This window comes from Cetorhinus maximus, unplaced genomic scaffold (assembly GCF_964194155.1).
Source record: "Cetorhinus maximus unplaced genomic scaffold, sCetMax3.hap1.1 HAP1_SCAFFOLD_138, whole genome shotgun sequence".
Taxonomy (NCBI): Eukaryota; Metazoa; Chordata; class Chondrichthyes; order Lamniformes; family Cetorhinidae; genus Cetorhinus; species Cetorhinus maximus.
This window is the reverse complement of record NW_027596135.1, coordinates 866,578-879,868: the sequence shown is the minus strand read 5'-3', so window position 1 is coordinate 879,868 and position 13,291 is coordinate 866,578. Positions and strand designations below refer to the sequence as shown.

The following is a 13,291-nucleotide window of genomic DNA, read 5'->3' as shown; positions in this document are numbered from 1 at the left end:
TGGCGTCTGTGCTCCACGTGAACCACTACCCGACCCCCCCTCCTCGTCTCCCCCCTGTCAACGTGTCCTTCAATTCCTTTCTCCCGCTTGTCCTTATCCAGTTTCCCTCAATTGTACTGTCGGAGGGTCAGCGCTGAGGGAGGGCCGCACTGTCGGAGGGTCAGTGCTGAGGGAGCGCCGCACTGTCGGAGGGTCAGTGCTGAGGGAGCGCCGCGCTGTCGGAGGGTCAGTGCTGAGGGAGACCCGCGCTGTCGGAGGGTCAGTGCCGAGGGAGCGCCGCACTGTCGGAGGGTCAGAGCTGAGGGAGCGCCGCACTGTCGGAGGGTCAGTGTTGAGGGAGCGCCGCACTGTCGGAGGGTCAGTGCCGAGGTAGCGCCCCACTGTCGGAGCGTCAGTATTGAGGGAGCACCGCACTGTCGGAGGGTCAGTACTGAGGGACCGCTGCACTATCAGAGGGTCAGTACTGAGGGAGTGCCGCACTGTCGGAGATGCCGTCTTTTGGGATGAGGCGTTAAATCAAGGCCCCCATCTGCCCCCTCAGGTGGGTGTAAAAGATCCCATGGCCACTATTGGAAGAAGAGCAAGTGGGAGAGTTTTCCCCAGGGTCCTTTGGCCAAAATCTATCCCTCAACCAACATCACTAAAAACAAATGATTTGGATCGTTATCACATTGCTGTTTGTGGGAGCTTGCTTTGCGTAAATTGGTTGCTGTATTTCCTGCATTATAACAGTGACCACACTACAAAGCTAGGCGAGGAGGGCCCTCAGTTGAGCACACACCTCCGCCATGCTGCGTTAACTGAACCTTATTCCAATTATGCAGCTCTTCCTTGAGGCTTTTCCCTGCCTGGTCGATGCTCTGTAACTACAAAGCTGAACACAGAAAACATTTTTATTAAGAGCTGCAATCTCACTGGGGAGGCTTCAGGCCGATCCATGTCCAACAACCTGCTCTGAAAACTCTGCTCACGTTTTGCCAGCTGTGACCACTTCCACTCCAGCAGCTGAGACATACGAAATAGGAGCAGAAGTAGGCCATTTGGCCCCTCGAGCCTGCTCCGCCAATCAATAAGATCATGGCTGATCGGTTTGTGTTTCGAATTCCACATTCCCATCTACCCCACAATGACCTTTGACTCCCTCGCCTAATCAGAATCAATCTACCTCCCACCTTAAGAATATGACCCCGCCTCCATCGCCTTTACAGGCAGAGAGTTCCAAAGTCACACAACCCTCAGAGAGAAAAAAATTTCTCCTCATCCCTGTCCTAAAGGGCAACGCCTAATTTTGAAACCGTGTCCCCCTAGTTCTGGACTCACCCACAAGAGGAAACATCCTTTCCACGTCCACCTTCTCAAGACTGTTCAGGATCTTATATACTTCAATCAAATCACACCTCACTCTTCTAAACTCCAGTGGAAACAAACCCAGTCTGTCCAACCTTTCCTCATAAGACAGCCCACTCATTCCAGGTATCAATCTAGTCAACCTCCTCTGTACCACCTCCAATGCATTTACATCCTTCCTTAAATAAGGAGACCAAAACTGCACACAGTATTTGAGATATGGCCTCACCAATGCCCTGAATAACTGAAGCATAACATCCTTACTTTTATGTTCAATTCCTCTCGTAATAAAGGATAACATTCATTTAGCCTTCTTGATTACTTGCTGTACCTGCATACTAACTTTTTGTGACTTGTGCACTAGAACACCTAGATCCCTCTGCACCTCAGAATCCTGCAGCCGTTCTCCGTTTAAGTAACACTCTGCTTTTTTATGCTTCCTGCCAAAGTGAACAACTTCACATTTTCCCACACTGCACTCCATCTGCCAGATCTTTGCCCACTCACTCAATCTATCTATATTCATCTGCAATCTCCTTATGTCTTCTTCACAACATACTTTCCTACCTATCTTTGTGTCATCTGCAAATTTAGCTACCGTGCCTTCACTCCCCTCATCTAAGCCATTGGCATAAATTGTACAAAGCTGAGGACCCAGGACAGACCCCTGGGAGACTCTACTCGTCACATCCTGCCAATCAGAAAAAGACCTATTTATGCATACTCTTTGTTTTCTGCCTGCCAGCCAATCTTCTATCTATGCTAATGTATTACCCCCTGCACCATGAGCTTTTATTTTCTACTATAACCTTTGATGTGGCACTTTATCAAATGCCTTCTGGAAATCCAAGTACAGCACATCTACAGGCTCCCCTTTATCCACAGTGCATGTCGGACAGTTCAAAGAATGCCAATAAATTGGTTAAACATGATTTCCCTTTCACCAAACCATGTTGACTCTTCCCGATTACCTTGAGTTTCTCTAAGAGCCCAGCTATAACATTCTTAACTGAGGGCATCCTGGCTAAGTTTGCAGATGATACAAAGATAGGTGGAGGGACAGGTAGTATTGAGGAGGCGGGGAGGCTGCAGAAGGATTTGGACAGGTTAGGAGAATGGGCAAAGAAGTGGCAGATGGAATCCAACGTGGGGAAGTGTGAGGTCATGCACTTTGGTAGGAAGAATAGAGGCATAGACTATTTTCTAAATGGCGAGAGAATTCAGAAGTCTGGAGTGCAAAGGGACTTGGGAGTCCTAGTCCAGGATTCTCTTAAGGTTAACTTGCAGGTTGAGTCGGTAGTTAGGAAGGCAAATGCAATGTTGGCATTTATTTTGAGAGGACTAGAATATAAAAGCAGGGATGTGCTGCTGAGGCTTTATAAGGCTCTGGTCAGACCACATTTAGAATATTCTGAGCAAATTTCGGCCCCGTATCTCAGGATGGATGTGCTGGCCCTGGAGAGGGTCCAGAGGAGGTTCACGAGAATGATCCCAGGAATGAAAGGCTTAACATATGAGGAATGTTTGAGGACTCTGGGTCTATACTCGATGGAGTTTAGAAGGATGAGGGGGGATCTGATTGAAACTCACAGAATACTGAAAGGCCTGGATAGAGTGGACATGGGGAAGATGTTTCCATTAGTAGGAGAGACTAGGACCCGAGGGCACAGCCTCAGAGTAAAAGAAAGGCCTTTTAGAACAGAGATGAGGAGAAACTTCTTTAGCCAGACAGCGGTGAATCTATGGAATTCATTGCCACAGAAGGCTGTGGAGGCCAGGTCATTGAGTGTATTTAAGACGGAGATAGATAGGTTCTTGATTGGTAAGGGGATCAAAGGTTACGGGGAGAATGGGGTTGAGAAATTATCAGCCATGATTGAATGGCGGAGCAGATTCGATGGGCCGAATGGCCTAATTTCTGCTCCTACGTCTTATGGTCTTAATGATCAATTCTAACACTTTCCTCACAACAGATGTCAAGCTAACTGGCCTATAGTTTTCTGCCTCCCTCCCTTCTTGAATAGAGGGGTTATGTTTGCTACTTTCCAGTCTGATCAAACCTTTCCAGAATGAAGGGAATTTTGGAAAATTAACACCAACGCACCTACTACCTCGCTAGCCACCTCTTTTATGACCCTAGGGTGGAGTCCATCAGGACTGGAAACAATCCACGACATTCTGAAACAGTGAACCACGTTGTAAATAAAACACCCCACAGCATTTGAAGAAAAAAGTCAGTTCGCTCTATCTCACAATGTTAACGGATCCTTAATAAATGCCAGGACCTGGATCCAGGTGTCCGTGAAAAGCTAGTCAGTTCTTCATTGGGCCATCAGTGCCAGAGGTTTAAAAAAAGTGCTTCAGTGGCTGTGAAGGGCTGTGGGATGTTACGACCGTGTGAAAGGCACTAGAGAAACACTAATCCCCTCTTTCTGTCCCCCTTCAGCTGATCTACAAGAAGTTTCAGATCCCGTGCCCGCTGCCTGTCTACGGAAATGACTCCCACCACAGCCAGATCGTTCATTCCAATGCTAAAAACATCACGATCGAGGAGCAATGTACGGCAAAACTGTTCACCATCAACCCTGAGGTAGTTTCCAACCCTGTTCTGATGCGGACGGTGTAGAGGGAGCTTTACCCTGTATCTAACCCCGTGCTGTACCTGTCCTGGGGAGTGTTTGATGGGGACAAGTGTAGAGGGAGCTTTACTCTGTATCTAACCCCGTGCTGTACCTGTCCTGGGAGTGTTTGATGGGGACAAGTGTAGAGGGAGCTTTACTCTGTATCTAACCCCGTGCTGTACCTGTCCTGGGAGTGTTTGATGGGGACGGTGTAGAAGGAGCTTTACTCTGTATCTAACCCCGTGCTGTACCTGTCCTGGGAGTGTTTGATGGGGACGGTGTAGAGGGAGCTTTACTCTGTATCTAACCCCGTGCTGTACCTGTCCTGGGGAGTGCTTGATGGGGACAAGTGTAGAGGGAGCTTTACTCTGTATCTAACCCTGTGCTGTACTTGTCCTGGGAGTGTTTGATGGGGGCGGTGTAGAGGGAGCTTTACCCTGTATCTAAACCCGTGCTGTACCTGTCCTGAGAGTGTTTGATGGGGACAAGTGTAGAGGGAGCTTTACTCTGTATCTAACCCCGTGCTGTACCTGTCCTGGGAGTGTTCTTTAATGAAAATGTGTTCCATTTACAGTGTTTAATGTTGGCATGTAATTTGTTACACAGACAGCCTACACCATCCCTATTCTAGCCTTTGCTTTCGTGTGTCACCCAGAAGTTCTCCCAATCTACACTGAGCTCAGGAGGTAAGATTAAACTAGACAGGCTGCATGGTGGGGACATAAGTTAACAAGGGGCTGGTAAAGCGCATTGGGTCAAACATTGACCTTACAAAGCATTATTTGGAGTTACACAGCACAGAAACAGGCCATTCGGCCCTCTGCTCCATGCTGGTGTTACTGCCCCACACCAGCCTCCTCCCACCCCCCTCTTCATCTCCCCCTATCCTTCTATTCCTTTCTCCCTCGAGTGTTTATCCAGCTCCCCCACTTAAACACATCGACACATCCTGTGGGAGCGAGTTCCACATTCTCCCCACTCCCTGGGTAAAGAAGTTTATCCTGAATTCCCCCCCACTGATTGGATTTATTAGTGACTGTCTTATATTGATGGCCTTCGGGTTCTGGTCTCCCCCGATAACTGAAAACATCTCTCCACATCTACCTTGACCAAGCACTTACACTGGGAGTGTTCAACCTTCGACCCGGCAACACCTACATTTTACAATTCTCATCCTTTTTCAAATCCCTCCATGTCCTGCTCACCCCCTTCCTCTCTGTAACCACCTCCAGCCCCGACAACCCTCCCTATCTCTGTAACCTCCTCCAGCCCCCACAACCCTCCCTATCTCTGTAACCTCCTCCAGCCCCCACAACCCTCCCTATCTCTGTAACCTCCTCCAGTCCCCTACAACCCTCCCTATCTCTGTAACCTCCTCCAGCCCCTACAACCCTCCCTATCTCTGTAACCTCCTACAACCCTCCGAGATCTCTGTGCTCCTCCAATTCTGCCCTCTCGAGCAACCCCCGATTCCCATCGCTCCGCCATTGGTGGCCGTGCCTTCATCTGCCTGGGGGCCCTAAATCTGGAATTTTCTCTTTGAACCCCATCTCCATCACTCTCTCTCTCCTCCTTTAAGAGGCTCCTTAAAACTGACCTCTTCGACCGAGCTTTTCCTCACCTGTCCCTAATATCTCCTCGTGTGGCTGGGGGTCAAATTCCTGTTTGACTAACGCTCCGGTGATGTGCCTTGGCGACGTTTTGCTATGATAAAGGTGCTATTTCAATGCAAGTTGCAGGTGTGTGTGACGGTGCCCCGTCCATCTTCCCCCTCCCAACACCCTGTTGTATTGGCCGGAACTTCGGAAAGGCTTTGCAGTTCCCACGATAATTGAGCCAGGATGATATTCCAAGAAATCTTCCTTTGTCTTTCAGCCCAACTAAGCTGAGGATGCAGAAAGTTGCAAACGTCTCGATCGCAGCAATGTTTATTATGTATCTCATTACCGCCCTGTTTGGATACCTGACCTTTTATGGTGAGTACGGCTTACGGTGAAAAGTATGGCTTCATTTTAAGTCAGATAAAGGGGATTATTTTCAGACAGATAAAATTGAAAAGCTCAGATGTTGTGTCAAATGTGTATTGGATTTACTTAGGCCACACTTGGAGCATTGTGCACAGCTCTGGTCTCCGTATCCTTGGGTTAGACCACACTCGGAGCACTGTGCACAGTTCCGGTCTCCGTATCCCTGGGTTAGACCACACTCGGAGCACTGTGCACAGTTCCGGTCTCCGTATCCCTCAGTTAGACCACATTCGGAGCACTGTGCACAGTTCCGGTCTCCAAATCCCTCGGTTAGACCACACTCGGAGCACCGTGCACGGTTCCGGTCTCCGTATCCCTCGGTTAGACCACACTTGGGAGCACCGTGCACAGTTCCGGTCTCCGTATCCCTCAGTTAGACCACACTCGGAGCACTGTGCACAGTTCCAAACTCCGTATCCCTCAGTTAGACCACCCTCGGAGCACCATGCACAGTTCCAGTCTCCGTATCCCTCAGTTAGACCAGACTTGGAGCACTGTGCACAGTTCCGGTCTCCGTATCCCTCAGTTAGACCACACTTGGAGCACTGTGCACAGTTCTGGTCTCCATATCTCTAAGACCACATTCGGAGCACTGTGCACAGTTCTGGTCTCCATATCCTTTGGTTAGACCACACTTGGAGCACTGTGCACAGTTCTGGTCTCCATTTCCCTTGGTTAGACCACACTCGGAGCACTGTGTACAATTCTGGTCTCCATAACCCTCAGTTAGACCACACTTGGGGCATTGTGCACAGTTCCGGTCTCCATATCCCTTGGTTAGACCACACTCGCAACACTATGCACAGTTCTGGTCTCCATATCACTGGGTTAGACCACACTCGGAGCACTGTGCACAGTTCTGGACTCCGTATCCCTCAGTTAGATCACACTCGGAGCACTGTGCACAGTTCCGGTCTCCATATTCCTCGGTTAGGCCACACTTGGAGCACTGTGCACAGTTCTGGTCTCCATATCCCTTGGTTAGACCACACTTGGGGCATTGTGCACAGTTCCGGTCTCTGTATCCCTTGGTTAGACCACACTTGGGGCATTGTGCACAGTTCCGGTCTATATATCACTTGGTTAGACCACACTTGGAGCATTGTGCACAGTTCCAGTCTACGTATCACTCGGTTAGACCACACTTGGAGCATTGTGCATTGGCAAAGTTTTGAGAAAAAGATTTACAAGGATAATGCAAGGAGAGGTTTATCAGGAAAGATTGAACAGGCCGGGGCTCTTTTCTCTAGAAAAGAGAAGGCTGAGGGGGGTGACCTGATCGAGCTCCTTAAAATGATGAAGGGGGTTTTGATGGAGTAGATGTAGAGATGTTTCCACTTGTCGGGGGAGACCAGAACTAGGTTCCATCATACAACAGTCACTAATAAATCTAATCAGGGATTTGATGAGAAACATCTTTACCCAGAGAGTGGGGAGAATGTGGAACTTGCTCCCACATGGGTTTTTACGACGATCTGCAATGGTTTCATGGTCATCATTAGATTTTTAATTCACTGAATACAAATTTCACTATCCATCATGGTGGGATTCGAACCTGGATCCCCAGAGCATTACCCTGGGTCCCTGGAATACAAGCCAGTGACAATATCGCCTCCCTGCGATTAGGGAGATGGTGTTGTGAATTGTGATTCCAAAGCTCCTGCAACCCTAGGCTCTAGCTGCACGGGAGGCCATTCAGCCCATTGTGCCTGTCTTAGCTCTTTGAAAGATCTATCCCATTAATCCCACCCTCTCCCCCCACCCCGGCTCTTTCCCCCACAGCTCTGCAAATCTTACCCCTTTCAGTATTTATCCAATTCCCCCTTTTGAACGTTCCTATTGAATCTGCTTCCACCGCCCTTTCAGGCAGCGCCTTCCAGATCACAACAACTCGCTGCGTCGAACTTTTCCTCATCTTCCCCCCCCTCTGGTTCTTTTACCGATTCTCTTCAATCTGTGTCCCCCTCTGGATTCCGACCCCCTCCCTGCCACTGGAAACAGTTTCTCCTGATTGACTCTCTCCAAACCCCTCGTGATTTTGAACGCCCTCGAATAAATCTCCCCCTTGACCTTCTCTGCTCTAAGGAGAACAATCCCAGCTCCTCCAGTCCCTCCGCATGAACTGAAATGAAGGTGTTAGCTAGGGAGGGAATATGTCGGTTTCTTTGGAGTGTAGGATTAGGAGCTCAGTGTGTGACTTCTGCCTCGAATGATGTTGGGCACCAGAGCTCCGCAAGAGGTCTTCGATGCAGTGCAGTACAGATTCAGCAGATTGGTACCAGTGCTCCCAGGAGTTAGATTAGGAGGATAAATTACCATAAACTAACTTTGAATCCCTGAACTATGTATGGTTAAGGGATGATTTGACTGATATTTTTAGGATTTTGAAGGGAATTGATCAGGCAAAGAGAAAGCTTTTCCCACTGTTGGTGGTGGTCATGGGCATGGGTGTGTGTGGGGGTGGGTGGGTGGGTGGGGGGGGGGGGGGGGCGGGGCAGTGGGGAACGGGCAGCAGGTGTCCAAGAAAAGGGGCACATTGCCTTAAAATCAGAACCAGGACATTCAGAAGCGAAGATTGGGGACACTCCTTCAGGCACATTGAGCGGCGGGTGGTTTCAGTCGATTAGTTGAACCGATTTGACCAATTGATTCGAAATTGCAGATCAACAGATTTGGGTCATAAAAACAGAGAGTGCCGGAAAAGCTCGGCAGGTCTGGCAGCATCTGTGGAGAGAGCGTTTCAACTCTTTGGGATTTAGGTTGGCTGTTAGTGGGGTACGGAGCCAAGCGGATGGAACGCAATTACGGTCATCTGGCCGATTGGTGGACGAGGCTCGAGGGGGCTGATCGATGGACAGTGGGGTCGATGTAAAATTGGCTTCTTACTGAGACTTTAACAGAATTCCGTTCGCTGGTTGCTGCAGGGAATGTGGAGCCGGAACTCCTGCACACGTTCAACACAGTCGACCCCCTGGACACGCTCATTCTGTGTGTGCGTCTCGCTGTGCTCGTAGCGGTGACGCTGACCGTACCTGTCGTCCTCTTCCCGGTGAGTCACCTTGTGGAGGTGGGTGGGGTGTGGGGGCGGTGGGGGAATGTTGTGCTTTTTACCTTTCCCTTGTTTGTCTCGAAACGGAGCTACAGCCAAAGGTGTTCCCGGTTTAACCAAACGGCCATGTTTCTGCTTTCTCTCCCCCGCGCCTTCTCCTGTTGCAGATCCGCCGGGCCATCCAGCAGCTCCTGTTCTCCAGGAAAGACTTCCACTGGCTCAGGCACATCGTCATCGCCGTCGTGCTGCTCATCTGCGTCAACCTGCTGGTTATCTTCGTGCCCAACATCCGAGATATCTTCGGCATCATCGGTAAAGGTCGAACTCTCGTCCCTGAAGGCAGTGCCTGGACTTCTGATTTTTGCGGCACAGGAAACAGGCCGCTCGGCCCCTCTGCTCCCTGCCGGTGTTTCTGCTCCACACCAGCCTTCTCCCGCCCTCCTCTTCATCTCCACCTATCCTTCTATCCCTTTCTCCCTCTTGTGTTTATCCAGCTTCCCCCCACCCTTTAAATACATCGACGCTATTCACCTCAACGACTCCCTGTGCTAGTGAGTTCCACATTCTCCCCAATCTCTGGCTAAAGAAGTTTCTCCTAAACTCCCCTGATTGGATTTATTAGTGACTATTAATGGCCCCCTAGTTCTGGCCTGTCCCCCACCCCCACAAGTGGAGACATCTTCTCTATGTTGACCCTATCGAACACCCCTCCTTCATTTTAAAGACCTCGATCAGGTCACCCCCTCAGCCTTCCCTTTTCTAGAGAAAAGAGCCCCGGCCCGTTCAGACTTTCCTGATGAGAACTGCTCAGTTCCGATGTGAACTGCTTGTATTTATTTTGCGCCTTTGACGTGAAAGAACATCCAAAGGTGCTTCACAGGAGTGTTTATCAAACAAAATTTCACCCCAAGTCACAGGAGCAGTTATTAGGGACAGGTGACCAAAAGCTTGGTCAAAGAGGTGGGTTTTAAGGAGCGTCTTAAAGGAGGAGGGAGCGAGAGAGAGAGAGAGGATGGAGAGGTTTAGGGAGGGAATTCCAGAGCTTAGGGCCCCCCCCCCAAGGCAGCTGAAGGGCCCGGCCGCCAATGGTGGAGCGAGGGGAATCGGGGGATGCTCAAGAGGCCGGAATTGGAGGAGCGCAGAGATCTCGGAGGGTTGTAGGAGGTTACAGAGATAGGGAGTGTATAGGGGCTGGAGGAGGTTACAGAGGTAGGGTGGGTTGTAGGGGCTGGAGGAGGTGACAGAAATAGGGAGGGTTGTAAGGGCTGGAGGAGGTTACAGAGATAGGGAGGGCTGTAGGAGGTTACAGAGATAGGGAGGGGTGTTGGGGCTGGAGGAGGTTACAGAGATAGGGAGTGTGTAGGGGCTGGAGGAGGTTACAGAGATAGGGAGGGGTGTAGGGGCTGGAGGAGGTTACAGAGATAGGGAGGGGTGTAGGGGCTGCAGGAGGTTAGAGAGATAGGGAGTGTGTAGGGGCTGGAGGAGGTTACAGAGATAGGGAGGGGTGTAGGGGCTGGAGGAGGTTACAGAGATAGGGAGGGGTGTAGGGGCCGGAGGAGGTTACAGAGGTAGGGTGGGTTGTAGGGGCTGGAGGAGGTTACAGAAATAGGGAGTGTGTAAGGGCTGGAGGAGGTTACATAGATAGGGACGGGGCCCTATTTTTCGAGGAGTTGAATTTTAAAATGAAGCTGTTGCTGGACTGGGAGCAAACATAGGTTGGTGTTTGGGGCTGATGAAGGAACGGGTTTGGTGCAGGTTATGACATGGATTTGAATGTTTCTTAATCCGATGCCTCTACATCCTTTTTACAAAATGGCAACTGCAACTACACAGTTCTCCAAGTAAACTTTGTTTCTTGTTTCAATTAAGGTGCCACCTCAGCTCCGAGTCTGATCTTTATATTGCCTGGTTTGTTCTACGTTCGCATAGTGCCGAATGACAGAGAGCCCTTGAAATCCAGATCAAAAATCCAGGTATTACTGGGAGAGCTGTGGGTCACACTTGCTCATTCTCATGTTCTGTTACAATCACAATGCGGCGCTCCCTCATCACAGACCCTCTGAAAATGTGGAGTTCCCTCAGTATTGACCCTCCGATAATGCGGGGCTCCCTCAGTACTAACCCTCCGACAGTGCGGCGCTCCCTCAGTATTGACCTTCCGACAATGCGGGGCTCCCTCAGTACTGACCCTCCGACAGCGCAGAACTCCCTCAGTACTGACCCTTCGACAGTGCGGCGCTCCCTCAGTACTGACCCTCCGACAGTGCGGCGCTCCCTCAGTACTGACCCTCCGACAGTGCGGGGCTCCCTCAGCACTGACCCTCCGACAGTGCGGGGCTCCCTCAGTACTGACCCTCCGACAGTGCGGGGCTCCCTCAGCACTGACCCTCCGACAGTGCGGCGCTCCCTCAGTACTGACCCTCCGACAGTGCGGCGCTCCCTCAGTACTGACCCTCCGACAGTGCGGGGCTCCCTCAGTACTGACCCTCCGACAGTGCGGGGCTCCCTCAGTACTGACCCTCCGACAGTGCGGCGCTCCCTCAGCACTGACCCTCCGACAGTGCGGGACTCCTTCAGCACTGACCCTCTGACAGTGCGAGGCTCCTTCAGCACTGACCCTCTTACAGCGCGGCGCTCCCTCAGCACTGACCCTCCGACAGTGTGGCGCTCCCTCAGCACTGACACTGAGAATGCATTATGTGCTGAGGTGTGTGGAATGTGAGCTCTAAGCCACACCTTTCCGACTCAGCAGTTGAGGCTCGTTGGAACCTGCATTCCTAATTTAACCCATTTAGAATGGCTCGCTGTGCGTAATCGGTTTTGTTTTTCACCTGGCCTTTTGAATCTTAAGTTATAACGCTCTCTTCTACCCCCTTCACCCCTGTCTGTCCCCCTCTTATTTCCTCGTAGGCTATCAGCTTCGCAACACTTGGATTCATCTTCATGATCATGAGCTTGAGCTTCATCTTCAGGGACTGGATCATCAATGACGGAAGAAGTCACATCAGTGGACACTAGCCAGAATCCGTCACCAACCTCACCACTCCCCGCCCACCCACTTCCCCCAGACCCTCACTCCTCACAGCTCTCGTTTAAGGAGGACGGGAAGGGACTGTGGGGCGAGAAGCACAGCAAGGAGGAATGAAATGGACCGACTGCTCTGAGACTATATGTCTCGGCCTTCCTCGCCTCTCTTTTCCCCTGACCCCTGAACTACCTCTCCCCCCCTTTGCCTTGGAAGTAATCCCTAGCCCCACCCCAAACCAGGAACCCCTCTCCCTGTGTGCCCCTGCCCTCATGGGGCAAATGCTTGCTAACATTCCAACGTGTCAAAAGCAGCGACAAAGGAAGATGCCCATGGGGTGGTAAAGGGGTGCAAGACGATCAAAGCTAGTCGCTGAACGCCTGCAGGATTTGCTAATTTATTGCGGACTGTTGCACTCAGGGTTCAGCCCCGCCAGGTGGCAGGCTCCCTATTTATTCAACACAGAGAAAAAGACGAAACAGGCCAACGTTTCGAAGGATCCACGGCCACAGACCTCCTCTTTATCACGAGATTATTGTGAACCATTCAGATTGGAGAGAGTGGAGGGCGCTCATGGCAAAATGGAGGCTGAGAAGTGGAGATTGAGGCGCTTACCACGCTGACCAGATTTCCCGGAGCTGCCCTGGGTTGGAGGTGTTGGGGGTGGCAGGTGGTTCGCTGGGTGTGGCGGTGGCTGGTTTGAATCGGCGCCCTCCCCTTCCCCAGCTCCGGTCCCCTTTCGGCGCTGCGGGCTGGCTGTGTCCAAGACCCTTTTGTCCCATTGCTCCCATGTGTCAAACGCAACAAAAAGGTCCAGTGAAACACTTTCTCTTAGCCCGGGGAGGCGATGTCGTAGTGGTGTTGTTGCTGGGCTAGTAATCCAGAGACCCGGGGTGATGCTCTGGGGACCTTGAATCCCACCACGGCAGATGCTGGAATTTGAATTGAATTAAAAGTCTAATGATAACCATGAAACCATTGTCGATTGTTGTAAAAACCCACCTGGTTCACTAATGTCCCTTTAGGGAAGGAAATCTGCCGTCCTTACCCGGTCTGGCCTACATGTGTGGTTGACTCTTAAATGACCCTGAACAAGGGGCAACCAGGGATGGGTAATAAATGCTGGCCCAGCCAGCGAAGCTCTCATCCCGTGAATGAATAAAAAAAAAGCTCGCACCCAGCGTTACATCTCACCTCACCCTCTGAGCAGATGTCTTAAACT

At 50.9% G+C, this 13,291-nt stretch overlaps 1 protein-coding gene across 3 annotated transcripts in view; it reads left to right on the top strand.

Moving 5' to 3' along the window:
• slc38a5b (solute carrier family 38 member 5b) overlaps positions 1 to 13,044 on the top strand; it is a 51,151-nt gene extending 38,107 nt beyond the window's left edge. For 2 of the 3 annotated variants that reach the window (XM_078534865.1, XM_078534866.1), the window contains exons 10-16: positions 3,794 to 3,937; positions 4,575 to 4,654; positions 5,844 to 5,944; positions 8,920 to 9,044; positions 9,212 to 9,356; positions 10,914 to 11,017; positions 11,955 to 13,044. In XM_078534865.1, coding sequence (XP_078390991.1) covers positions 3,794 to 3,937; positions 4,575 to 4,654; positions 5,844 to 5,944; positions 8,920 to 9,044; positions 9,212 to 9,356; positions 10,914 to 11,017; positions 11,955 to 12,062 — 807 coding nt within the window. In that variant the 3' untranslated portion in view covers positions 12,063 to 13,044. The remainder of the gene's footprint in view (positions 1 to 3,793; positions 3,938 to 4,574; positions 4,655 to 5,843; positions 5,945 to 8,919; positions 9,045 to 9,211; positions 9,357 to 10,913; positions 11,018 to 11,954) is intronic. The other variant, XM_078534867.1, reaches the window with a different exon arrangement.
• The last annotated feature ends 247 nt before the right edge of the window (positions 13,045 to 13,291 follow it).